The 27,687-nt window shown below is 40.6% G+C and overlaps 1 protein-coding gene across 3 annotated transcripts in view; it reads left to right on the forward strand.

The window, feature by feature from the left end:
- DACH2 (dachshund family transcription factor 2) overlaps positions 1-27,687 on the forward strand; it is a 245,583-nt gene that overhangs the window by 162,903 nt on the left and 54,993 nt on the right. For all 3 annotated transcript variants that reach the window (XM_066182190.1, XM_066182189.1, XM_066182188.1), the window contains exons 4-5: positions 21,929-22,084; positions 25,430-25,602. In XM_066182190.1, coding sequence (XP_066038287.1) covers positions 21,929-22,084; positions 25,430-25,602 — 329 coding nt within the window. The remainder of the gene's footprint in view (positions 1-21,928; positions 22,085-25,429; positions 25,603-27,687) is intronic.

The raw sequence follows: 27,687 nt of genomic DNA on the forward strand, positions 1-27,687 counted from the left end.
ATTAAAAATGTAATTGAGCACTATTAGGTCCTGAAGCTTTATTGCCAAATTTTTTTTGCAAGTTTGTCATTATATACAGGCCATTAGTATAATAAAAGAAGTGTTGAGGATGTCTTGGCATATTCATCTCAATCCCCATCTGTATCTGGTGAAATAATTTTGGGTTTGCTTCTTATTGATGACTAGCCTGTCACTTCTCCAGTTTCTTCCACTGCGCATCATTATGATGATGGGAACTTTTAAGAATTCTCTGTCTGAAGCCAGAATTTGTCCTGTCAGTTTAAAATCAGAGCTCTTAACTCAATTCAACACCGTCAGTGACTAATTCCTCAGACATTATATTGTTCTCTAGCAACTTGCAGGTGTGGAGTTGAATCTTACGAGTGTGTATAAGGAAGTGGGGAATAAATGTGTTACTTCTTTTCTTGCTTCTAATCCAGCTGGCATGCTTTTGCCATCGGGTCCTTCCTACCTCCTTTTCATGGTGTTACAATAATCTCGGTAGTGGTGGAGTTTGGTACTGGAATATTCTAAATAACTTACTAAAAAACAAATGCTACAAGAGTTAATAGTGAAAATATAGGAGAAAAAAAATTCCCTAAAAAGTTCAATTTGCAGATATTTTTTAATTGAAGCAATGCTTTAGTTCACAGTGCTGTGAAGAATGCTGTTATACATTTGAACATTGATGTCCTCCTTCCACTCCTCCTGCAAAAGAGAAAGAGATTTTTTTGCACCTTCCTACTCATCATATGAAGTGTTGAAACAAAACTTCTCTGGCAGTTGAAGATCTCCTGTTCAATCTGGCACTGGAGACTCTCTGGCCCCACAGTCCAGCCGACCTGGGCTGGCTGTTCCTTGTGGCTTGGTGTCCCTCTCCGTCTTCTGGTAGGATTGGGGAAGGAAGGTGGAGTTTGGAGAACGAGGTAGTTTGGCACAAAAGTGTCTGGGTATTGGAGAAATCCATCCCTCTGGAATCTCAAATTGCCAGTGGCCATAAGTCCTCTGGGATCTGTTCCTCCTTCTTTGACTCCCTCCTGGTGAGTCCTTGGAGAGGGCATTTTGCTGGTGGCACCTGAGGGTTGCCAGGAGTGATTGTGGCTTTTCCTGCTCCACTTGGGAAGTGGGAAAGGGCTGGAGTGAGCTGCTGGAGCTGACTCCTGCTCACTCACAGCCCAGCCACATGGCCAGATTTGTTGTTCTGTAGAAATAAGATAAATAGAACAAAAGCTCTCTGGTTGCACAGAAGGTTTGACAAAGATGAGCTCCGTCATCTACGTGCTGGGCTAAAATCAGGTGAAGTGTGTTCTGGAAATCAGCATGGCATTGCTTAGGGGAGTTTGGAGCTTGTTTAAAATCCGAGCTTTTGTTTTCAGTGGCATGGCAGCAGGTACTTTGTACAAGTGTGTGAGATAGGATAGGTTGTAAGATAGAGACTGTGTGATGTCACCTGGACGTCCTTCAAGCTGCCTGAGCAAGGCAGGATCAGTGCGTGGCAGTCGTGACAGGAGCTGTGTGTGCAGAACCTCAGAGCAAAGAATAAAGCAGGTATTTCCTTCTGGTGGCTTCTGGAGTTAGCATGCATGATTTAAGAAATGTGTTTTGCTTTCCCAGGAGAGGTATCAAACAGTACTAAGTGTTTCAGTGGTATTTCCTTAGGAAGTCAAAATGTTATTCTGTATGTAGAGTCTTGTTGCTTAATTTCCAGACAAGGAGCTAAGTTAGGCAGAAAAGAAAGGGAAAACGCCCGAGCTTTTGGCATATGAGGATCAGAGAAAAAGCTCTCTCATAGAAAAAAAAAAAAAAAAAGTGTTATCTTTTTATCCTTCTTTCCCTTCAGTACCTGCCATGCAGTTTTCTCACAAATGCAAACATCCTTCACAATCTGTTTAGAAAACCACAAATACATCACTCGGAGGAATATTTAAGGAACCATCAGGAGGGAAAAAACTCATTGGTTTAATGGAATGCTGTCAAGGAAAATCAGCATCACAAACGACATAGGGGCAGAATTGATACTTTTGCACTGACATGTTAAAAGAAAATCCCATGCATTATTTAGAAAACCCAGAAATCTGTCAGCTGTATGATTGCCGTGTTAGCAGAAGCAGGAGGATGCTGCACAAGTTGAAAAGAAACGCGTAGGCACAGATCCATATTGTAACCTTTCATGTTCTCCACCCACCATGAATACCCAGCTATTACACGGTCAGCATTTTTTAGTTTCTCTCTTTTAAAATTTTCAAGCGCTTGAAAAGTCAAAGGAGGTAGGTCTTTTCTTCTAAAAAGCAGGATGCCAAGGCTGTTATTTTATTGTAAGAATGTAAAAATGACAGGACCAGAGAACAGGTTTTTTTAATCCTTGAGTTCCATGTAGATTTCATGAAGTCATTTTTCCTGTTGTTAAGGCAAGTATTTTTGTGTTACTTGAGCAGAGAGTTAAGAATTTTCTGAAATAATTACGAATTTTCTTAAATTGTCCTTTGGCCAGGAGAGATACATGAAGCCTTGAAGCAAGAGGGAATTTAAAATGTGTTTGGGTTTTGTGCTGTCTCGTCCAAAAACTGGACTTGACTCCAGCCCTCGCAGACACGTTAAAATAAAACATTTTATCCTAAAAATTGAGACCTCAGTGCTATTTTTGTAGGCAGTACCTGTGCTGGTGGTGGTGAGGGTGGAGGTAGGAAGGTGAGGAGGCACAGAGGGGATGTTTGGCCCCTGTTGTGGGGTCGGGATCTGCACAGAAGGCTTTCACTCAGGGACATCACACCCCCGGGAGATTCAGGGAGTGGTGGCACTTGGTGGATTTCAGGATGTGCTTCCATCCTTAGCCTTGGAGTTGTGGTTTCATGGAACTTCGTTGAACCCACGTGGAAGGAAGGGATGGTGAAGTTTATTTAAGGCTTTTTCAGTGAGAGTAGAGTGAAGGAACTCAAAACATTCTCATAACATGGGGGCTTTAAAAAGCTTTCCCCACTGCTGCTTGTCAGGAAACATCTGTGACTGGGGAATGATAGGAGCAGGGAATTCCCTATGGATGAGGTAAGTGATGCCTCCTTGGGGCCAGGCACTGATAATCCTGGAGGAAGAGGTGGTTGTGCTGTTATTTTTAAGATCCAACTCCTCAAGCATTAACCAGGAAGGGAAATGCTCTTTGTTCGGGTCAGTTGTACCTCGTTTGCACTGTGCTGTTTTCTCTCCCGTTCCTTCCTAATGGGATACTTCAAGGGCTCTCTCAGTTATCCCAAGAATCCAGTCTCCATGTGGGAAGCTTGGAAATAAGATGCAGGTATCTAGTTCTTCGGCAAATTGTGGTTTTTTGGAGAGTCAGTGGATATTTTGTGCAGTGTTACCCCAGCACTGGGCAGGGTTTAATACCAAGAATTTTAAGAGGTTTTAGTGAACCTCAGTTTCAGTGGAGTGCAAAAGTGAATTTTTTTATCTGCAAACTTACTTTAAGGTCCCATTTTAGATACATTCTTAAGCAGTTACCTGTTGAATGCATGTGAACAATTTAACTCTATTTTTTAAAGTATTCATTTAAATTTGAACATAAATACTCTATAGTAAATGCAGATAATGGTTCACACAAAATTGTTGACACATCAGCTACTAGTTATATATTTGGATTGACTAACACCCAACTCTGAGAAACGTGAAGTAGCTCTGGCTTTAGTTTTAAAACTAATAAAGGAAATATAACTCCAGGAGAGTTTCAAGAATGAAATTCCCTGTCCTCTTCTCTGTAACTGAGGCATCTTCTTCTGTGAGAGAAATTCTTTCAGGTTTTTGATGCTTATCTTACACATGATGAAATTAACTGTGTTTATATAACATCCTGAGCTAATGTAAACTGGTTTGAAGATCAAGCAAATTTAGGTTTTTTCTTATATTGGCTTCTTTTTAGAAACGTTAATATTAACTCTTGAAGCTCAGGGTTGTGTGAATGCTTTTTGAGCGGGTGGTTCCCAAGGGTATATTTTAAATGGATTCATGACAGTTAGATATTAGATACTGCTAAGTGTTTACAAATGGAGAATGCATATACCTGTAAGTTTATATTTCAGCAGTTAAACATCTCACACAGTCTGTTTCCTCGGTATATTTTGGTTGTTATTTTACTTGAAGTCAAAGAATACTGTTGTTCCTTTTCTCCCTCAGAATAAAGTACTTTTTTTTTTTTTCCTGTAATAAGGATGGAATTCCTTACAGTGATTTCTAACTTTTGCTGGAACAAATTTAACATGGAAAATCGAGATTCATATCTATTAAAAATCCCTGCCTAATGCCAAATCAAATGCCCCTGGGTGCACACGGCGTGATCATAAACAACCTCTCCAGATTCTTGCCATATCTGCTATCAGAACTAAGTGCTGCAAAAGATAAACTAATGACAAAATGCAAATGGTATGGCTGAACGGAGGAGAATTGAGAGCTTTCACATGTCTGTCACCTTTCAGATCCTTTACAAATTTATAGTCTCAGAGTGCAGAGGTCTAAATCTTCAAAGCTTGAAAAACAGAGGTGCAGCATGAACTAATCTTCATTTTTTCCCCTATCTTCTTACAGCAGCACTAATGGAAATGTATTTTGTTTAATGACTCTGAAATCCTGTTTGTAATTAGATGTGGGAATTGGTCTTACTTTGTAACAGATGATACTGGAATAATAATATGAGAGATGCTACGCTGAGACCACTATCCTCCTAAATCTATATCATTTTTCATTCTATTGACAGGAAATGTGTTCCTGGAACAAAGAGATTGATTTTAAAGAGTGGGAAAATAATGTCTAGTAAAAACTCGAATGAAAACATTTTAGCATTACTTTAAGTGTATCACAGGAGTACATTAACCCTTCAGCCGTGTTTTTAATTTTGGTAAACAATCTTCTTACAGTTGTTGCTTTGTCACTGATACAATCTTTGAATGAATGCACCAAAAGGTAGAGAACTTTAATTAATGACGGGGTGCATACAATTAAAATGTATATCATATTTAAACAGGATTATTTGAAATAATTAACTTTGTCTGTAAAAACACTTTTCCAGTCGTAAATGAAGTAATTAGGAGTGGGCACAGAAAATGTGAGTGAGGGCTGAGCTCACACAGTCCCTTCAGAGTATTACTCTCTTTACTAGGTCTTGATGTCATAAATCATCTTGTCCTCTCTAGAGCCAAGGCTACATTTTTTCCTCGGTTATAATTCTCATTTTTGTTGGTAGTAGCTGAAATCTGTGGCCCCTACCAATGTGCTGAAGGAAAGCAGGTGGCTTCAAAGTGTCCCCGTTAAGACAAGGTCTCGTGTTCATCTGCAAGGCACAGGGACTCCACAGCTCTGTGGGGAGTCATGCTGATCAGAAACGCCCCAAATTTAGGACTTCCTGCATAAAACTTTATGAAGACCGAGGCAGATTGGATGCCCCACACTTTAAAAGGAAAAACCAGTGCAGATCAGATGTTTTAGTAGGGCCCTGTGGCTGCTGAAGGACAGGGCATGGGGAGGGTTGTCCCTGCAGCCACAGAGTGAGGAGGCACCTCTGCCTGGGGTCAGAAAGGCAAGGAAGGGCAGAAGCATGATCCAGGTCTCCCCCTGGGAAATGCATCTTGAATTTTATGTTAAAACATCATTGGGAAAAGCAAAGGCAGACTCAGGGACAGGCAGCATCCACTGGTGACCAGCAGAGCTCGTCAGTGTGGGCGGCTCAGGGATTTGCAGGCTTTCCACAGTGCAAGGCTAGGGAAATATCATATGTCAGAAACATCTTGTGGTGGTGGTGATGGTGTGGGTTTTTTTGTTTTGTTTTTGGTTTTTTTGTTGTTGTTGTTTTTTTTTTGTTTTTTGTTTGGTTTTGGTTTTGTTTTTGTTGTTGTTTTGGTTTGATTTGGTTTGGTTTGGGGGGCTTTTTTGTTTGTTAGGGTTTGGGTTTTCTGTTTTGTTGTTTTTTTGTGGGTTTTTTTTTTATTATTGTTGTTGTTTTGTTTTGTTTTGTTTTTCCCCCCCAGGTCCTTGCATATATACTCTTGTTTCCACAGAATCTCATTTGCTGATCATTTTGCACAATGTGCAAACTCTGTTGGTTTAATTTCCCATTGCAGGGTGTAAGGATGTGAGGAATCCTGAATTACAGTAAAAGCAAGTATTAGTGATGGTTGCCTTTGCTATAACAGTAGTGAGTCCACTTCAGTCTCACATTAATGATACTTTAACAGTAGAAAGTACTTCAATATTTTAATTACATTGTAAAGTCTGGAACATTCTTGTTAAGGCACATATAAGTTAGGATGAAAACTGGCATATTACCTTTGATGTGTGCCACATGCTGAGAGCCCCCCAAAGGATGTCATTGATAGTGATACAGCTGCCAACAGCAGGAGTCTCGTGAATTACAATTTAAATCAGGTTTTTTAAAAAAAGTCCCCTAACATACAGTTAATTTCTGTTTGAGGCAAGAAATGTTTGCAGTGTGATTATTTGGAATCTTTTTCCACTTAAAGGAGTAGAATTATTTCCCCCCCCCCCCCAACTCAATACTGTGAGTTTTTAGTTAAGATTCAGCACTAGATTTGTGCCCTGAGCTGACATTTCTGCAGCTGAGATTCAGTAGCAGTTTTCCTTGCAACAGTTGGTGCTGTTGAAATGTCTGGCTGATCTGTGAATTTGATGAGACAGAAGTCACCGTGGTCTCCAGTAATTCTGCCTCTCCTTGCACCCACAGAGTACAAGGCATCAAGGCATCCCTTAGTTGTGGAGCCAGGGGCTGTGTGGGTGAGCAGGACACACATGGATCAGAACCCTGCTGCTTTTTATAGAATACCTTGGCTCTCTTGAGCACTTAGCTTCAAGTTTTATTTTCCTTTAATGAAGTTTTGATCCATGAGAAAATCAGGATTATGCGTTTATTTCTGCGATTTTAAAGTAAGCATCTGAGAGTTTTGCATAATAGGATATGCTTTCTGCTCCATATTCTGTTTAAAAAAAGCTGGAATCCAAAGCTGTGAGTGACATTTTGGTAGAATTTTAGCAAGTACAGTCATTACCAAATTAAAAATAGATACAGGTGGGTAGTCTGTGTTTTTAGCTCCTTTTAAAAAAACCCAACCCTTGACTGTATACAAGAGCAGCAGTTTATCAGATCATTATAGTTACAATTAGGAGAGACCGGCAATGTTGTCTCAGACCAAGAGTAAATTTACCTTTATCCACCAGAGGCTTTAATTTCCATGGCTGCGACATCTTTCCCTCAAATGAAATTCTTATTCTTAATTTGTTGGAAGGTTAATTCAAATTAATAAGATCACTGAAGAGTATTAAAACGTGGTCCATTTAGTCATGGAGAAGGAAATGTTGTTGGCACTGTATAATTGAAGCTACTAATTTGTCCATAATCTAAAGGAAAAACGCGTGGATTTTTAATACAAGCTTCAAGTGCTTTATTATTTTGGAAAGCCAACCAATATTATGCTAGCTGGTACCTAACTAATATGCCTTTTTTTCTGGGCCAGTTGTGTGTTAGAGGGAGGTGCCACAGGGCAGCACAGTGCTCCTGTTGTGGGTGGGCACTGCAGGCTGTACCTGCAGGCTGCTGGGTCACGTTGCTCACACCTGGCTCAGGTGGAAGGGTGAGTTTAGGACAGTTCCACCCTGCAGGATGGCTCTGCCTCTGGGTCTGGTCTCTCTGCTGCAGTTTGTGGTGTTCAGGATCATCAAAACCAGCACTTTCACCACACTCTAACTCTGCCAACCTCATGTCTGACCTACAGTTGCCCAGCTTGATTTTAGAAATTTCATAGGCTTTCTGATCATGGCCATTTTTTCCTAATGTTTTCCCTAAGTCTTCCTTGTTAAAAGTCTTCCCTTGCTGCGTCCTGTCCTGTGCACTGTGGGTACAGAGAGCAATTTATTCCTTTTTATGACTGAACATGTTCTTTACTTAATGAAGACAATTAGTGAGCTCCTGCCTGTTGTCCCTTCCCTCCACTGAGTAACCTGCTCTTGTGAAGGGCTCACACTGAGTGTTTCCTCATCCCTGTGCTCCCCTGGCCTCTCTCCAGGTGATTCAGATCCTCCTGGTCCCCACCCAGGGCAGTGCCTTGGTCAAGGCCAGTGCACTAGGCAGGATGTGGAACGGGATGGAGAGAGAGAATTCCTCCCACTGTGCACACTCTGATCTCCTATAAACGTGTGCAACTCATTCTCCTGGCGTGTCCTGCATTCTGCTGTCCTGTGTTCACCTGCAGTCAACTACAGACTCTAGATATCTTTTTTGTATTTTTATTTTTTAAATTTATACAGGCAGTCAAACCCCATTCTGAGTTGAGGATGGATATTCCAGCCTTTCCTCTGTCCTCACCAGATTTTCACATTGTATCTCTCTTAAATCTTCAAAAAAGTTTAGACGACTTCTAATACAGATCCAGAACTTTGGGAAATTCTGTTGTGTATGCCTAAAGTATAGACTAAAATCTGCCCTTGAATGGGGAGCATTTAGTTCAGCTGAGTTTGACTGTTTTGTGGTTCATGCTCTCTGTACGTGTTGACTTGAAGGCACATTCTGAAGGTAAATTAAAATTGATAGTTGAAACTGAAAATCAGCATTTCCTGTCTCGATGCTGTGCATTTTTTAAGCTGTACACAGCCATCTGCAATTAATGCTCTTTGTTGTATATCTTCTGTATTTACAATATATTTGACAATAAAACCTTTTTTGACATTTAATCAGTAGCAGAGTTGTTCCACTCTCATTATATATTCATGAACTTTATCACCAAGACAAGACATAAATGTTGAGCTTCCCTTTAAGATCAGACAGGCATTGATATTTAAAATGTTGAAAACTTGGGGGGGGTGGGGGAGGTTTACTGTTCTACATTTGTACAGTATAAAAATTAGAATAGATTCTTCTTTTTAAGAAGATGCTCTGGCTGTTTGAAGGATGGCGACAATGAAACTTTGGGACTAGTGAAACTGTAAGAGCTGTGTATTCAATTAATGATGCCACGGGCCATCAGAGGCTGCTCTTTCCCCTTTTCCTGTAAAGGGAATATAATATCAATTAAATTGTGATTCATTTTCTCGTATTTCAGATGGAAGTTGGAAAGGCAGTAGGAGGAAGTGTCTTGCAAGTTCCTATGGATCTGTTTTTTGATTGACTATCTGTAAGAATTTGATGTGAGGAGGATTTTGGCATTTCATCCTTGAGAAATATTCCCCCTCATTTGCAGCACCTCTTCTATTTTTCTGGATTTTGACAAAGTCGGTATTTTTTGGAATCTGAGTCCAACTTTATTCCCTTTCTCTGTTAAATCTTAGATCTAGCATAAGTAATTTTGAAAAAAAAACCAGAATAGCATGAGTAAGATCTTTAATTTCACTTTTTAAACACCAGGCATATCTGGATGTGTCCTGTATGTGAAATGGCATTTCTGTGTCAGTGTTAAATTGAAGTTTAATACCAAAATACTACTGAAACAGAAGGGACTTTGCATGAAACTTGCATGTATCTTATATTTGAGAGGGCAATCTCTAATGAGCCTCTCTGAATTCAAACTCAGCGATTCCGCTTGTAGAAGAAATATTTACATTGTCCTATTGCTCACAGCAGATGCTGATTTTCTCTCCAGCTAACTAAAAGCTCTTCTTTGTGCCTCAAATAGTAACAGCCCATACCTTGCCCCTGTACTATGTAACTGGAAAATCCAAGTCATCAGGATAGCAGTGTATCTTCAGTTTGGATTTAAAAGAAATATTTTAATTATTAGATGCAGTTATGGCACTGAAATAAATGGTTGTTGCAGTCAGACAACATCTCACCTTCAAAATTTAATCATCTACAAGTGCAATTTATTTTTCATAAGCTCCTTGCTTTTAAATATAATTCATTATTTTTTTTGTCCTGTTGTTTGTTCATCTGTCTTGAATGGAGACCCCAGGCATTTGTTTTTCCTGCTCCTTAATGCGTGGTAGGGTTGATGTAAAAATATTTTAAAATAATTTTCATGTTATTTAAATAATTGCGTATTTAAAAGTTTGAAGTTGCCCAGAGAGGTTGTGAACTCTCCATCCCTGAAACTGTCGAAGACCAGGTTGGATGGGGCTGGGAACAACCTGGGATAGGGGAAGGTGTCCCTGCCCAGGGCAGGGGGTGGCACTGGATGGGTTTTAAGGTCCCTTCCAACCCAGACCAGTTTGGGATTCTGTATTATTTGAATCACATGAGGTATGTGACAACAGTGTGGTCACAGCTCCCCCATTTTTAGTTATCTTAATTGTATACATGCAATAACTTCTAATTCAATTAAGACCAGCAATATTCCACATTAGCCTGTGTGTCAAAATCCGTGCAGTATCCTATAAAAAAGTCATTAGTTTGGTAATATCAATTTAACAAGTTTTAGCTCATTAACCTTGACACCAGCAGTGCTGGAGAGAGGAACCTTTTGATATTGTTGTTCTCGGCATATAGCAGGGAGCTCTGGAAATTTGCTGAAATCCATGGCTATTATCCCTGATCATCAGTTATGGCTGTGTGCTGGCTCTTCTGGGCAAACACCACAAATTACAGCTCTTCAAGTCAACTTAATAAATGGTTGGTGCAGTTACACGACACCTCACCTTCAAAATTTAATCATCTGCAAATTGCAGGAATACTTCTTCAGTTAGTTCTTTTTCTCTTCTGGCTTTGTGTTTGAGAAATTGCAGTTGCCTTTGTAATAATGTTCTTGGTTTAGCTTGTAAATATTATTTAATATTGGTGCAGGAACCATTACAGAATGGGAAAATGAGCAATCACTTAAAAGCAGGGGACAAAGAAATCAAGAAGAAACTCCAGCAGTCAAAAGACTGTTCTGTATTGTATATTTTCTCTTATACTTGCAGAAGCAAAAAACCGTCAATGTTGAGAAAGACCTCCAAGGTCATCGAGTCCAAATTGGTGGTGTCTGATTTGATGCCTCAAATTGGGTGATTTCTGATTTTCAGAATTGAGAAGAGACAGAGCAGAACTCATATTTAACCCCATTGTTAATCTCAGAGGCATTTGAACAGCAGTGAGAGGGGATTCTATAAAAATCCAGGGTATTTTCTTAGGTACAGCTTCCCCTAATCCTTTCCAGTCATGGTGAGTCTGTCATTTTTTATGATTTGAGGACAGCATTTAGATGTAGAGAGAATGAGCACCCACCTGCGAGGAAGGGCTGTGTGAAATGTGAAGAAGAGGGAATTAGAGCTTTGTCTTAATGTGGAAATGGGAAAGCAAAGCAAGATGAACATGAAAAACAGAATATTTTGTTGTCAGCTTTTTGTCCTGTTTGTGCCCGTGTCAAATTTTCATGGGTTTATTCGCCTTCCCCTCCCTTCCTTTCCCTTTCCCTTTCCCTTTCCCTTTCCCTTTCCCTTTCCCTTTCCCTTTCCCTTTCCCTTTCCCTTTCCCTTTCCCTTTCCCTTTCCCTTTCCCTTTCCCTTTCCCTTTCCCTTTCCCTTTCCCTTTCCCTTTCCCTTTCCCTTTCCCTTTCCCTTTCCCTTTCCCTTTCCCTTTCCCCTCAGCCAAATTTTCAGCTTCACTGAAACAATAAATATAGTCAATTTAAATGAACTTAGGTATATATAATTTTTTCCTCATGGCTTGTTTTTCTCATAAAAAGTGAGCTTTTTTGTTATTATTATTTTTGGCTTCTGTAAAAATCTAATCCAAATGAAAAAGTAGATTAGATTGAGTAAAATTGAAATGTTGGTTGACCTCCAGGTAGTGGGGAAGAGCGCTGGGTGCTGGTGAGGTTTGCCATGTACAAAAAATTACTGTATTTTGTAGGAGTTCTGTGAGTTTGAAAAGAGAGAATTTCAGGTGATTTTAGCTTTGAGAATTTACAAAAACCCCTGTACTCTTTTTGTTGTATAATAAAAAGCAGGTATGTTGAAAAGTCATTACAAAATAAGTGTACTAAATTGTTATTCTTTTAAGGTATGTAGCATTTGGCTTCTAAAATCTCTTCTGTGCATTGGAACTGGGCTTTTGTCTTTATCTAAGGAGTATTTCTTGAGTAATCCATAACAAACTCTTTAAAAATAACTGATGACTGTAGAGATGCAGGTAAAAAAAAGTGCAGTTTTTTGAAGTCTTTCATCTAAAGACCTAATTTGGATAGAATCACCGGTACATAAAATCAGAAAATTAACATGTGCTGGGTACTTGGGCAAACATGTCTGTAAGCCAGAGCTGCCTCTGCAAATACTGGATTTTTTTCTAAAAGGGACCTTGCATTGTATGACATTTCTGACAAACTGTTAGAGTTTTATGTGAAACATGTAGTGGCATTTCTTGTGGCAAATGTATGTTCTTTTACATTAATGTTAAATCCCATATGGGGGTATTTCTGCATGTGTATGTATGAACATATCTGAGTATATTTGAAATGGGAGCTGCAAATCAGACTGCAGATTTGTGCCCTCTAATTTGGAGGTTTGTAGTCTGACCATGTTCACTTGAGATTTAAATATCTTTCAAGATATTCAGGCTTGATTACTTGGCCTCACCTGAATAATGTAGCTTAGAACTAAGGCTTTTATCTGTGTAGCTGTCTTTTTATTGTGACTAAAAACTCCTACCACTTTCAAGATGTTTTGTAGAGTAAAATGTGGATTTTAGAAGTTCCAAAGGTTTTTTGACCAGTATTTTTAGAAGCTGGCGTAATTCATAAAGTGGAGTTTCAGCTGCAAACTGTGGGTCTTGGCTTTAGGGGGAATCATGGTTTGGGGATGTTGCTTGACCAATGACTTGGATGGAGGATATTTGCAGCAAAGAGGTACCAAAGACATCTGGAGATGTGGAATGACCAAGGCTGTGGCACTGCGGGAACAAAATCCTTCTCCTTTTGGCCAAAGCCCTGGGGTTTGGACATTGGGAATGCCAGGCTGGAGCCACACAGGTACTGAGCCATAGGTGTGCTGGGACAAAGTGCATCTCTTCAAAAACCTCAGCAGATCCTCTGTCCTTTTTTTTTCTTTTTACACAGAATCTCAAAAGCGAAAAAACAGATCTTCAAGCTTCGCAAACTAAAGAGCTTTGGGAAGAGTGTATTTGTCATTATGTTTAATTTGCACATACCTCACCAAAGAAAAGGCCAGGGGAGCCAGGCCGAGAGCACAGCTGTACAGGCAGCTCAACTAATTGCCTCTCCATCCTCAACCTCATTTATCTTCATTTCTTCCCAATTATACCAAATTATCAATAGTCTCTGTTGCATCAGAGTCTTAATCCCCTTTATTCAGGCAGCATTAGATAGTGGCAGATGAATTCTTGGAGGGAGTCAGGGTAAACAGCCATGAAATGCCACCTCTGGCAGATGGCATTGCTCACAAGAAATGTGACAAAAACATTTGGAATTTGTTACCAGGCATTGGTATGAGAAGGCAAGCTGTCAATATTTTTTTAAATGATAATCAAGGTGGTGCATACTTATACCACAAGCAGAAATGAATCCTTTCCAAAACCTCAAGCTTAGTTAAGTTCAGCTTGGCAGTGTGCTATTCTGTTCTGTTGCAGAAGCCTCTCATTTTCTCTTCTTAAGAAATAGTTTCACTTTATCTGGTATTGATATCAGCATTTTAATAATGTTTGTTCTGATGGTAGTTGTTATTTATTTTTTTGTGTACCTCAGAAAGACATTCTAGCTTGAAGATGTAGAGTATCCTTTGCACAATAACAAGTTTAGGAATGGCTTATTTGACACTCTTGGTCAGTTCTAGGGGTTTGATCCTGGTCCTTAGAGAAGCTAGTGCTAAACTCCCACTGGTATTCCTGGAGGAGAACTTTTCTAGAGGTGATGGGAGTAACCAGTGGCTAAGCTTGCAGAATGAGAAAAATGTTCTGAAGATCATAGATAGATTGAATGTGTGAGATACCCAAGTGCTGTGGTAGGAATCCATTCAGATATTACTGTGAGCACAAGTGAAAGTGATTGTGAAAGGAAATACAGAGTTGGCTGCTAATGTAGTTCCAGGGGTTTTTGTGTGTTATTTTTAGGCTGGCATTAAGTGAAACACAGTAGATGTCCCTGCTGACCTTTTCTGTGAGTTGGGTTTTCTCACAGGCTTTCCTGGTTTTGGCAACACTCTCAATTTATTGGAAGTCAGTAGTATTTAGTGCAAGGGATCAACTGTCAGATGTAACAAACAGAGCACCTTCAGAATGAATGTGTGCCTGGCCTGGGTTCCCATCCTGACACGCATTGGTGGAACTGTGCAAGGGGCTGCAGTCGCTGATCCTTTGTGGAAACTGTGGGACTAAATCTCACTGGAGACCTTCTTCTGTATAAAAGTGTGTTGGGCATCCCTTAGCAGCCTCTCATTCTCTGGTAACATTTCCCCTGAATTTGGTGCCAATGCTGGAGGTTTGGAAGACTGTCCAGGTGTGTATTAATGCCACAGATTTTATTTAATTTTTTCAAGCCATACTTTGTATTATATAGAGTTTTCTTAGTATTGGGAGATCTTGGAAAGATTATAAATACACGATCCATTTATGTCGCTGCAGATTAGCTCAGCAGATTGCCATCTGTAACTTGAACTGTTCTTAATAATTATTTCAAAGAAACAGTAAATGATGAATTGTTGAAGCTCAAATAACCTGATTTTGTAGTTACCTGTCTGCCCTGGATGTCAAGGTATTCTCAAAGCCCCTCAGAATCAAACTGAACTATCTGCCTGTTTAGAGTCATGCTAAAAATACACAGTACAAGTATCTATCTCAGTGGTTCTTTCAGTAACTTGTTAAATATGGGAAAATATTAAGTAATTTTAAAAAGGCAGAAAATTGTAAATTCTTGTGAGTGAGGGTGTGGGTGATTATCATCACTGGAATACAAATCCCGGTTCCCTGCTTGCTGGTGGCTGCAGTAGTGGAGTTCGGAACGATGTATGTTTTATCCTTTCTGGCAGCTAGCCCTGCAAACTGTATTCAAGATCTGAAAGTTAAGCTGTTTTATTTCTGGCTTGTGCATCATCAACAGTAATAAAAACATGACAGACCAGAATTTTGACCTTCTTTATCTCTGTGAAATGAACGTGTTTCTGAAGGCAGGCAGTGGTCCTGCAGTAGAAAACAGTTTTTTTGTTGACACTCCTAAACCAGAATAGATGCTATGTTCTAGTACATAATTCTTATCTTTGTATAGAAAAATAAATAGCAGTAAAGTCACACAGTTGTTACTAAAAATGTTAGCAATAAATGTACTTCACAGTCTATAGAAGAAACGGAATAGAGTCTTAAAACTTAATATTTAATCCACTACAAGAACTAGGAGATGTCAGAGGAAGACAACAATTGTCAAGTTAACCCTTCCAAAACACACATTCAAATAACACAGGGTGGTTTTTCATACTGTGCAGGCACGGCTATCTAACTCTGAGTGGGGCTTGTGAATACCAGTGCATTTTAGTGACAATTGTTACAAGAGTTCATGTCTAAATTTCCGTAAATCTGACGTTTCATCTTGTTTTAAATGTAACTGTTACAGGGTGCTGCGGTTGTGGAAATTGAATTCTTGAGGTATGTTTGGTGCTTTGGAGTTCAGCTGTAGGTACTGAAGGTGATACTGAAGTTTAGTTGATGCAGCTGGTTGTTTGGCTGCACTGGTCACAGAAAGCAGGAGGAAACGCTTGGTTGTATTTTAGGAGCATTTTTGTGGATACAGTTTGCAGGGATGGATGGCTCTGTGTGGTGTGAGAGAGAGGTTTCCTGCTGTTCAGAGCCTTGGACACTGAGCACCTGGCTGTAATGGTCAGGTTTTATTTTGGCTGGAAAGGCCCAGGGAAGGCAGTGACACCTGCCAAGGTACCTGGCACTGAGGAGACTTGGCTGGGGCTGTGCTTCAGCCCCAGGATCATCCATCAGCACATGGGAACCTCATTTCATTTACCACCTCCTTGGTTTTTGTTCACTATAAAGGAGGCAGTTGATGGTTAGGGAGGGATGGTTAGATTCCTAGATAAATATTGCAACTCTGCTTTTATCTTCTCAAAAAGTATCTTCCTGGAATTAATTGTTCTTAATTAAATTAAATTGGCATCAAATATTCTGACATATTCCCAGTTACCTTCGATGTCCTGTTTGCTGTGAAATAAACTTTGATTTTTTGTCATCAAGACTTTTCAAAAAGTTTAGAAATGATATTCAGATTTCAGATGCCTTCTTATTGTGTAATTATCAACAGATTACTTCACCTAAGTCCTGACAGACATATTTTTTAAGTATGACTGACTGATGGACAGATTGGGAATTGCTGAATTAATGGGCACATTTCAAAGCCTTGGCAGGGCTAAGCAGTAATTACATCTGCTGAACCACTTGATAAGTTTTTGGAAGTAGCCCAGTAAAGCCATCACTGGATTTCTTGAGTTTTAATATCTTACCCTACACACTTTCATGGCTTTCTTGTAGGGTACACTCTGAAAGTTGATGCAGCCGAATACACACAGCCAGACAAATCGATGGATTGAAGCTTGAATTGCGTTTTCAGATGGGTGTAACGGTTTGGGGGGCTGATTAAAAATCTTGTTCCCATTTTTAAAGTTAAGACTTTCATTTGGGAGTAATGAAGGGACCACAGAAAGTTCCCACACTTGCATGGCCTCTGTAAATAACATTATCTACTGCAAATACAAAGAGCAGAATTTGGGGTTAAATGAGTCATAATCCTGAGCCAGAGCAGTTTTATGGTGGTCTGACAGGAAAGTGACACTTGTCCAGGAATGAGACCTGAGTGGTCTCTTCCTGACCTTCCTGCTGTGAGATTCTCAGTTTATCAAATCTGACAAAAATTGTTTTCAACCTAATCTTGTCTCCCTGGGACTCTCAAAGGTTGATACCACGAAAATCTTGACAGAAAGTTGTGGGCTGAAATGTTTTTGCAGAAGATATTTCGTGTAGGCCAAAAATGTGACCATTTTTTCCAATATCTGGGTGAGATTGGAATATTGGTAAAGTAGTCTGGAATACCTGAAAACACAGGAGTGTTTGGAGTGCTGGCAAAAAGGCCTGTGCTGTTTTGGGAGTCACAGTGTTCTGTATAATCGAAAATTTCTCAAAGGACCTGTATGTGCTAGACACTCAAAAGAAGTTAGAGGTAAGAAATACTCCGGAATTACCAGTGCTGAAATAGCAAGGCACGGAATACTTTTTTCTTTGCAGCTGTTGTCATGCTTAATATGCCCAACAGGATGAAAAATGTGTTTAAAAATAATTTGAGAATAAAATTGGCCAGTGAAGATGGTATTGCTTTTTACAATTGGAGTTCAATTTTTCAGGAATGTATCACAAGGAAAGGTAAAATGACAGACATAGATTGAAACAGTGTGGTTGTGGAATTCGAAGGTGGCTCTGACAGAGAAGATTTCATTTAGCTCAACCAGACAGATTTAAGGCTGATAAAATGAATTTGAAACCAAATGAAAAGAAACTGTCACCGAATTGAACCGTGATTACTTTCTGGAGATCTTTCAATACCTAAAACCAAGACATCGATTTAATCACCACAAACATAACAACCAAAAAAACCCCAAACAAACAAAAAAACCCTCAAAAAACCCAAAACCCGAACAACAGATGTTGGGGTTTTGTTCTGAAGAATAGAAATGCACAAAGAGGCTTATTGCTAGAAAACTTTTGGCTTTAGGAGTTGTCTTAAAGAAAAATTCCTGAAGGTAATGATGGGTGAGTAGCACCTTTTTCAGAAAAAATTAAGCTGAACTTAGTGCTTGTTTTTCCTTCAAATAAATGAAACTTAACAGAAACTTAAACAGAGACGCTTTGCTTACAGACCTGTATGTGATGGTAAATCACCTTCCGGTGGCAGTCAGTCACTGACAGAGGTGAATGCATTGCTTGGGCTGATTTTTCCTGTTTGTTCATGGTACCTGTGATTTAACTCCTAAATTCACCTGATTTCTGTTTAGTTGAAATTCATGCACTGCTGAATAACTTCTCTCAAATTACCAACTCAGACTGGTAAATACCAGACTTCACTTATTACAAGGCAAATGACTGCTCAAGTCCATGTGGAGTCCGTCTTCATCTGTGCCCTCTGTTTCCCTGGGCACTGCAGGCACTCAGGCCTTTCTTTAACCCATATTGTGCTTTTAGCTGCGCCTCTGAGAGCAGAGCTTGCTCCACACCTCTGCTGCCTGCTCTGAGCTGGGTGGGTGAGGCAGTCCAGGCTTCTTTTCCCTCTTTCTCCTGGCTGTGGTCAGGAATCCACCAGCTCTGTGCCTGCACCTGCCGAGCATCAGCTCTGGGGGCTGCAGGTTCTTTCTCTCTTTCCCTTTTCTGATGCTGAGTACAATCTGTTCTGGGACAAGATCGACCTGAATGCAAACAAGATAAGGAAAAATTACCTCTCTGTCCTTTCGTTTTCTCTCTTGGGGGGAAGGTCATGGGGGTAGTGGGTAAGAGTGTCAAACCTAAAGCTTTTGGTAAAGTGTATAAATGATGTATTGGCATTTTGACAAATAACTTCTGAGTGCTTTAATAATATTCCTGTGACACTCATGTATCAAGTTACTCATAATTTAAAATGAAATATTCTTTCTCATATAAAATAAATTAAAAAGTTGTATTTCCCTTCATATAAAAGAAGGTCCTGTTGCTGTTTCCAGTTGTCTCATTTTTCTTGGGGGTGTATTTTTACTTTCTTTTTTCCATATATTTTCCCCCTTATGTTTTATATACCTAGAAGAAATTACTTAAAGTACATCTCTGTATATACTGTAAGCTCATCATCCAAAAGACAGAATTGAAAAAGGAAAAATTAAAATCAAAATGTGACATCTTTGCCTTATGGATGGCCCCTGTTTGGACAAAAAAGGGCATTGAACAGAAATCTGAAAAATTGTGGTTAAACATAGATTTGAAGCATTAAGAAGGATTCAGTTCTTATGGATGTATTCACTTCTAATTGTTATGGCAACAAAGAGTTTGAAAACTCACATTGACATGTTGTATGTCAGATACGTATTTGCTGATCAAACATGCTGGCAACTGTGTTACCAAATAAGAAAATTGTATGCTCAAAAATAGATACCTTTTTTAATGTGGCATGGCATTTAAAGGACTGAATGTATCAGCACAGGTTTGCATGGCACATACTTCGTTTTTACTGTGAATCTGCTTCTAGCTTGCTGTAAATTTGTATGTAATCTTTTTTTTTTTTTTTTTTTTTACCCTATGGGCATAGATTCTCCAGGGGAGAATGCAAATTTTCTTCTAAAATAGTTATTTTTTAGCTGTGCAGAGGGGCTGTGGGTAGGATGAATCAAAGGTGTCTGTGGTGTAGAGCAGAGGAGTAGGACCACAAGCCCTGTCTCATTTCCAGTTCAGTTTCCTCACTGATTTAACCAGGACTTCCTAATTCTGCTCCTCAGCTTTCCCACTTGGAGCTAACCACACTGCCCTTGTAAAACACTTCACACCGAGCAGTTCTAGGTAGGAACTGTTCTAATTATTATTTTATTTTTAAGAGACTTCCTAATACACAGAAAATGCAGTCCAAGTGGAGAGATGGAGCTGTTATCTGTGGGATACTGCAGGCTAAGGATGCATTTCATTTAACATCCATTTTTATTATACATCGTACATTCAGCTGCATTTTTTTCTTTCTCTAAGGAGAAGTGATAGGGAACATAAGAATACAGGAATGGTCTGTAGAGATAAGTGTATTGCAATTTATTCTTGTGTTGCTGGCACTGAATACTGGAACAGATTTACAAGTGGAATTTGCAGAGGGAAAAAGTTATTATTGTCCCCATCTGTAAGGAAAAGTGGTCCAGTGATTTGGACTGTGTGTCACGATTTAAATGCGGTTTCCCTTTCCATTGCAGATTTCTTGGGTTTCCTTAAGCGAGTCGCTTTTCTTCACAGGGCAGTTCTCCATCTGTGAATTGGGAATAATGGAATTTTCCTCTAGAACGTGCAGAAGTTGTAGAGCTGGGCTCAGAGAACTGCTGGGGCTCTGCTACTGCAGCCTCAGGGCCATGATGCTCTGAAAAGCCAGGGAAACTTCCCGAGTTAACTAAATGAGCTGAGTTTAGACCGCCTGTGCCTAGGGCTGGAACTACCCAGGGCAGAGTAACACAGGGAGGGGGAAACGTTCAGGTGAAGACTCAGTTTGTTCTTTTTCAGAATTCCCAGCTAACTGTCTTTGGCCCAATTTTTCTGGTCAGTGCCCTGATATGTGAAATTACAGCTACAAAATGTGTTCCTAAGCAAAAAAATTAATGGAAAAGTATGTGAGTTTTTTGAGGAAGAATATAGTGTAGATGTTAAATTTGTTGAGAAAGCTTATGGAGAAAATTAAAACTCACTTGTTAAAATCAAATGCTCGACATTTCCTCTGAAAGTCCTTCATAAATTGCACATTTAACTTCTGAAACACACCAAATACCACCCCAGATTCACAATAGTCAAAGGGAACAACTTCCACACTAAATAGTACTCAAATGTTATTTGAAAGAGCTGATATACAGTATATTAAATAACAAAGATGCTGACACAGCCTCAACTGTAGTAGTTGTAATTACTGCACTACGCCATGCTGTATTATATCACATGGCATAATTTAGTGTATCTTTCTTTGTCAGTATATTACTCATCATTTTACAAATTACAACTCTTTTATAGGAAGGTAATTCATACTTGGACATGGTGCTAAAATGATGGAGTGTTTTCCTTTTTTCTCAATCACTGATCTTTCAAACTTTTGCATTCAGCAGTATTAATCATGTTTATTATCCAAGTATTGTCATAAAGAATGGAATTTCTCTGTTACTTTCATATTCAATTAAAATGGTTTTTTGCTTGCTGCCTCTATCTGCTGCACTCCAGTAATCTGTTTACTTATTCTAATTGAGATCCTTGTTCATAAATTAAAAACAAAATCTATACTGCAGTTACATGTTTTTCTAACAATCTGTAATCTAAGTGACAGTGTGGGGTGTGCCTGAAAGGGGAGTCGTCTTAAAATACCTTTTACCTCCAGAAGCGTTCAGTCTAACTTTTTCTTTAGGTGTTCTGTTTTGTGGACCAGATGTATTTTGGAATTCACTAACATGGTCTACTTAACCTGCTGTTTAAAAGGAATTTGTTATTCGAGCATGTAGTACTGCAGAAAGCTACAGTCTGTAAAATTGCTGCAGAAGACCAGACAGAGATTCGAGAGAAAAAGTGCTCAGTTTTCTAGACTTTGTGTTTGTTGTAGACAGTAATTTCTATGCATAATAGATATCTGGACTCCTAAGTTGAAATTCCTGAATATTGATGATTTCCAGGCACAGCCTGTGCCCAGCTCATTTAACCCACCAAGTGAGGGATTGCACGTGGGGCATCCCCAGGGCCAGGCCCAGCAGTGGAGGAGGAGCTGCTGAACGTCAAAAATAACCAAGCCCGAGGATAAACTGTAGTAAGCTCTTCAGGGGTGAATTCCAGCTGGAATGTGGTGACACTGGAGGGAGGGAATGGCCAAATGCCTCCAGGATTGACAGTGCAGAGGCCTGATGGGCACAGGGGTGGACTCAGATGAGTGTCTGGCAGGGACTGGTGGCCTCCTGTCCTGTGACAGGAGGAGATGGTGACTCAGCCTCTCCAGATGTTCCACTTCTGATAATTCACTTAATCATGCCTGATGATTTCATCCTCAGACACTTAGCTTTTCCTGTTTCCACAAACCAATGTTTTGAAAGTAGGTGATGCTGCAGGTGTCGAAAACTTTTTTTTTGCCCGATGCTTATTTATTAATTTATTTCTTGAAAAATTCAGGTGGAGGTTCCAGGTGCTGTGCCTGTGCCAGGTGCTCAGCTGTGGTAAGGAGTGTTGGCTCGTTGCTAAGCAAGCAAAACATCTCTGAATAAAGATACTCATGGTTTGTTGTGCCCTGTTTTGCAGGTGGGAGTGAATCCTCCTGGGACAAGGACAAGCTCCAGTCTCCCATCACGACGGGCTCCCAGCACGGCATTGGTCACCCCACGCTGTCAGGGCAGTCCAGCCTTGGGAGTGCACACCCGCTCAGCCCTCTCCAGCAGAACCACCTGCTCACCAACAGTACGTACTGGGATCCCACTGGGAAAAAAGAGTGCCTGGAGGCCTGCTGGGGGCTGGGCTTGCCTTCCTTCCCAGCCTCGGGGAGGGGGGAAATGATGGGAGACACGTGAGTGACAGGAGGGTCAATCCTTCCACTGCCTGCTGCCCCTGTGTCTCATGTCCAAACCACCCTCTGTGATCAGTCCAAGTCCAAGTGACTGTTCTCTCTCGGAACAGTCAGTCTCTCACTACTGGGTTTGGGACTTTCAGTCTTTAATTGACGTTTCTGTGGCCTGGATTGAAAGGAAAAATAATCATGAAGTTGCTTAAAATTTTAGCTGTGTGAGAAAATTGGCTTCCAGATGAAAATGCTGACCTGCCAAATGAAATAGGAGAGCAAGGAATAAATGCAAAATGTCCAGTTATAAAAGGTCATCCACTGAACCCAGCTATCCAAAACATCTGGAATAAAATGACATGAGTTGGATTTGGTGCTTAGAGCTCCCTGAAAAGCCATCTCTTTTCTTTCCCTTAAGGAAAGGAGCAGGTGGGAAGTCATCAGTTCTACTTCTTTGTGCCCAAAGAGGGAAGGAAGGGAAGGAAAAAGTTTTCCAAGAAAAGTGTTTGGGTTTAACATTTTAAAAATTACTGAGGAGTAAATTTATTCCTGTAGTTGATAATGGATGAAAAATGAAAAGCTCATTATTTATGAGCTCTTGTTGCTTGTTTAAGATCTTCATCCTCCGAGTTGTGCCCTGTTCAATCAACTTCTGAAAGTTGATTTTTGGTATTAGTTTCAGTGGATGGGGGACATTTCTGGCTCCTTTCACAAGTTTTGGAGTAGTCAGTTCATTGCTGCCTTTGTCAGGCCCAAGACTTGAGCAAATCTGAGCTATTAAAATGACTCATACAAAATGTGTCTGCTCTGTTTGTGGGAAGGTGTGGACCTGAGCATTTTGGGTTAAATGTCCCTAGCTTAAAATCACCAAGTCATAGGACTAAAATTCTCTGTAGTTTGCCCTTTCGTTTTATATTCTTGCATAATTCAATACCTGGATTTCTTTACACACAGACATTTTGTGTTCTTCGCTCATAAGGATATTTTCCAGTGGATTTTGTAGTAGGTGAATGTCTATGGGCTGTTAAAGGGTTTACTGGATGTCAGATATTATGCCCAGTGATTTGCAAGTGCAGGATATATTTTCCTCATAGTCCTCCGAAATGTTTGACGGATTGTGTCTTAAAACTGGTGATGTGCTGTTAAATTCTGTTTGTGGTTTGCATTTAGTTTGCATGTCAATTGGACTTTAAGTAGACATACAACTCAATGTGGCCAGATGGTGTCTGGGAGTTTTGGAACTCTGTAGAGGATGAGGAAAGATTATTGGGCTGTTAAGGGAGATCTGCAAGGGAACAAAGGCTTGTGGATGCAGGCACTGGAGGGGATTGTCAGTGTGGTGTGAAGTGAAGGGAGATGTAGGTGGGCCTTAGTTATTGCCTATCATAATTAATATTGGTGTGGATCATCATATAAAATAGAGAGTGAGTCATTAGACATCACAGTTGTAGATCATGATATGCTCATGTTAAACAGGAATAGTGTGGGAGTTGGGAATATTCAATTCTGCCTTTCCTGGTGGGCACCGTGGTGTTTTTATATCACTGGAGTCAAATTCTGTAGGAATAACATAAGATATGTTAGTCAGTGGGGTTTTTTTATTGTTAGTTCTGTCATACACCAAAATGGTGACTGGCCTTCTCCTTTAAAATAGTTAGGATAAACCCAAAAGGTAAAAAGTTTTTAACAGTAAACAATCTCAAGGCATGTGGTAATGACTAGCTGTATGTTTACGTTATTTAATACTTGCACCTCAAATTTTTAATGAGGATTTCTAGTCTAAATGTCATTTAGAAAAATGGTAAGACATTTCTATCCAGCAGAATGAGTCTTGTTTTTCTTTCCTGAAAAATTAATTTTGGATACCCTATAGCAGCTCGCTTCAAGTGGTCCCTCTAAAGAACTCCTGAATGCACAATAACCTGAACAATTTTTTCAGTGAATTGGTGTCTTGTTCTTGCTTTCCAGGGCAGTCATTACTAAATACAAGAAGTAGTACACATGCTGAAATGGATATTAATGAAGTATGAGAATCCAATTCTCACTAGCAGTAACTTCACCTTTTTGGCAATGTCAAGATCTGCAAGTTGGTCCAAATAAATTTCATACCTTCTTAAATTGGTTTATATCTGTAACAGAAGACAATTCAAAGTGACATTTTGAAAATTAAAACCTCTGGCAACAATTTTAACCTCTCATTACATGTTGCAGTTCACAGACCTTCTGTAGAATCACTCAGTGGTGTCTGTAGTCCAAGCCACAGCCTTCTGGTTTCAAGAAACAGAGTATAAGAATTTAGTGTGACATTGCTGGGGAGTGGTAATAGGAAGAAGTCTTGGAAGGACTGCATGATAAGATAAAGTTATTAATAAATATTCATCTGATATTTTGGAAAACATGCAAATTATATGCATGTTTTGGGGGATTTTTTTTCCTGTTTGTTTCTCTTAACTAAAGGGATCGCTGAACTGGCGCGGTCATATATTCATTTTGTGTCACTCCCCAGCTGCGTGCTCCTCTCCCCAGCACACACCAGCCTTTCCTGGGCTGCACAGACAATTATTCCCTGTAGAGCCCCAGAATAGCTAGGATTTGCTGCTGTTGGGTTTGAGTGGTGGATGCCGCAGTGGGTTTGAGCCCTGCAGGGTGTCCCAGTGACATGGTGGATGCTGCAGTGGGTTTGAGCCCTGCAGAGTGTCCCAGTGACATGGTGGATGCCGCAGTGGGTTTGAGCCCTGCAGGGTGTCCCAGTGTCATGGTGGATGCCGCAGTGGGTTTGAGCCCTGCAGGGTGTCCCAGTGACATGGTGGATGCTGCAGTGGGTTTGAGCCCTGCAGGGTGTCCCAGTGACATGGTGGATGCTGCAGTGGGATGTGGCACCCCTGCAGGGTGTCCCAGTGTCATGGTGGATGCCGCAGTGGGTTTGAGCCCTGCAGGGTGTCCCAGTGACATGGTGGATGCTGCAGTGGGTTTGAGCCCTGCAGGGTGTCCCAGTGACATGGTGGATGCCGCAGTGGGTTTGAGCCCTGCAGGGTGTCCCAGTGACATGGTGGATGCCGCAGTGGGTTTGAGCCCTGCAGGGTGTCCCAGTGACATGGTGGATGCCGCAGTGGGTTTGAGCCCTGCAGGGTGTCCCAGTGACATGGTGGATGCTGCAGTGGGTTTGAGCCCTGCAGGGTGTCCCAGTGACATGGTGGATGCTGCAGTGGGCTGTGGGCACCTGTGTGACGCGTCCGTGCTCTCCGCAGGGATAGACCTGCCCTTCATGATGATGCCGCACCCCCTGCTCCCCGTCAGCCTCCCCCCGGCCTCGGTGGCCATGGCCATGAACCAGATGAACCATCTCAACACCATCGCCAACATGGCGGCGGCGGCGCAGATGCACAGCCCCCTCTCCAGGGCAGGGGCCTCCGTCATCAAGGTAAGGGCTCCTCGTGCCCCACGGAGCATTTGCACTGAGCTCTCAGGGAGAAGGACGAGGCAGGGAGTTCGCACTGCTCCCAGCACTGAGCAGCACCTGCCGGTGCAGCCGAGTTCAGCTGCCCTCGTCTGTCAGTAATCTGCAGTGTAATTAAAAATGGACACCAACACTCACTGCAGGCTAGAGAAAAATCTTTGAAAGCTTTATAACATCTTAAAATGCGATTTCAAGTCAAACTTAAGAGAAAATGCTGTAGGACGTGGCAGGAATTCTAGTGCCCTGCAAATCCAGAACAGGTAAACAGCAGAGAAGATCATCCCAAGTGTCTTAGTGAGGCTGAAGAACTAAACAGGAATTCTAGCAGTGCACATCCAGAGCAGGTAAATACCTGGGAAAATGATCACAGAGCACTTTAGTGAGTTGTGTCTCTGGTAGCCAAACCTGAACTTCCTTCTGGTTGGTTGAAACATGTTTGTATTTTGAAAAGTTTGTTGTAGTCTCTACCAAGTAGGCTGTTCAGAAAGGTTCTTGCCTGTGTGGAGAGCTGCTGTCCTGCCACGCACTCAAAAATGCATTAAAACAAGAAATCTTCAAAATAGAAGTGTGTAGGATCAGTGCATGTGAAGGATTGGTGTGATGAGATTCTCAAGAAGTGTGTCCACTTTTTACTGAGCAAAAATTAAAGGTGTTATCAGTCTGAGTTGTGTGTGTGTTTGCATGTACATGTGGGTTTGTTGTTGACAAAATGTTCTCAGCTTTGAAAGTTCATTAGTTTAGTCCATTTTTTCTTTGGGTTTAAATAAATGAATCTATAGAGCTATCTGGAAAATAAACGTCTTCAATATTTGTGTTCATTTACAATCCTGTATCCCTGTTGCTCTAGAGTCTAATTTCTGAGTTGCTTTATTCTTACAACTCGCACTGATTTGCTGAACTTAACCTCTCATATCTTTATTGTAAAACATCTTAATTATAATGTGTCATTATTTTACCATTGAGAAAGTCACTGTTTTCAGCACTAGAGTCCCATTGTGAGGATATGTTAAGTGAGGGTTGTGTTGTACATCCTTTTGTCACAGGCCGGTGCTTCAGGAGATTTTGTTTCTAAATCAAGCCGGGAAAGAAACTAGCAGTACCCAAGCACGTATTTATTGTTGATGCCCATGTGTTCTGATAGCAACATCCTCTGAAGGGGGACAGCAAATGTCTCTTGTCACATCACTGCAGAAAAATTCTACGACCCTCTGTTGCTGAGGTTCTGGAGGGGTTTGTTTATCTTCTGGTTTTCTTCCTTACCCTAAACATCTCCAATTACCTCAGGTTGTTTCTCTTTATTACTGAGAGTCCAATTCCAGATTAGGGCAGATTTTATTCTGAATGCGTTGGTTTTGCTGACTTTTATCTTTTCCCTGGATTCTGGGGAGGTTGGGCCACACTTCCTATTAGGATCCCTACTTAGGATTAAGATGTGTAAAAACTTCTCTTTATCATCACTGTACCTGCACAGTTGTTGGCTGAGTGGGAAAAATATCTCTCTCTGATGTCCAGCTGTATATTAGTTAATGCAAGTCATTGAATTATTATAAATTAATTGAGATTCCATTAATTTCAAACCATAAACTTTCATTTACCTGTTCATAGGCCTCTTGACAAAACCCTAATTTAAACACAGCAGTGGAATATTTGTAGCAGCAAGTAAACTTGCAGAGGCTTTGTTTGTATTCTAAATTATTGTATTCTAAATGTCAACAGGAAGATTAAATACGTATTTGTAAACAATGCTAGTCTTTTGTAATTTAAACTGCAGTTTTTGCAGGCAGTTGGGTTTCAGGGTGTTATTTAGCAGGCCCTTGCTGATGTGAGTTACTCATTTACAGCAATTTTTTCCCCAACACCTGCGCTAGAGGAGACACAGTATCTCCACAGCAACATGAGGTCTGGCCAGCACTCTGGTGGGAATTATTTCCTCTCGTGTTGCAGCGGAAAATGCACCAGTAGCCAACATGACAGAGGCAGAGTGGGGATCCTTCGGTCTGTTACTCTCACCTGTCAAGTGCTGCTGCATCTTTCTCTAGCTTGTTCTGA

This window comes from Chamaea fasciata, unplaced genomic scaffold (genome assembly GCF_029207755.1).
Source record: "Chamaea fasciata isolate MVZ Bird 193981 ecotype frontalis unplaced genomic scaffold, bChaFas1.0.hap1 SCAF_4, whole genome shotgun sequence".
NCBI lineage: Eukaryota > Metazoa > Chordata > Aves > Passeriformes > Sylviidae > Chamaea > Chamaea fasciata.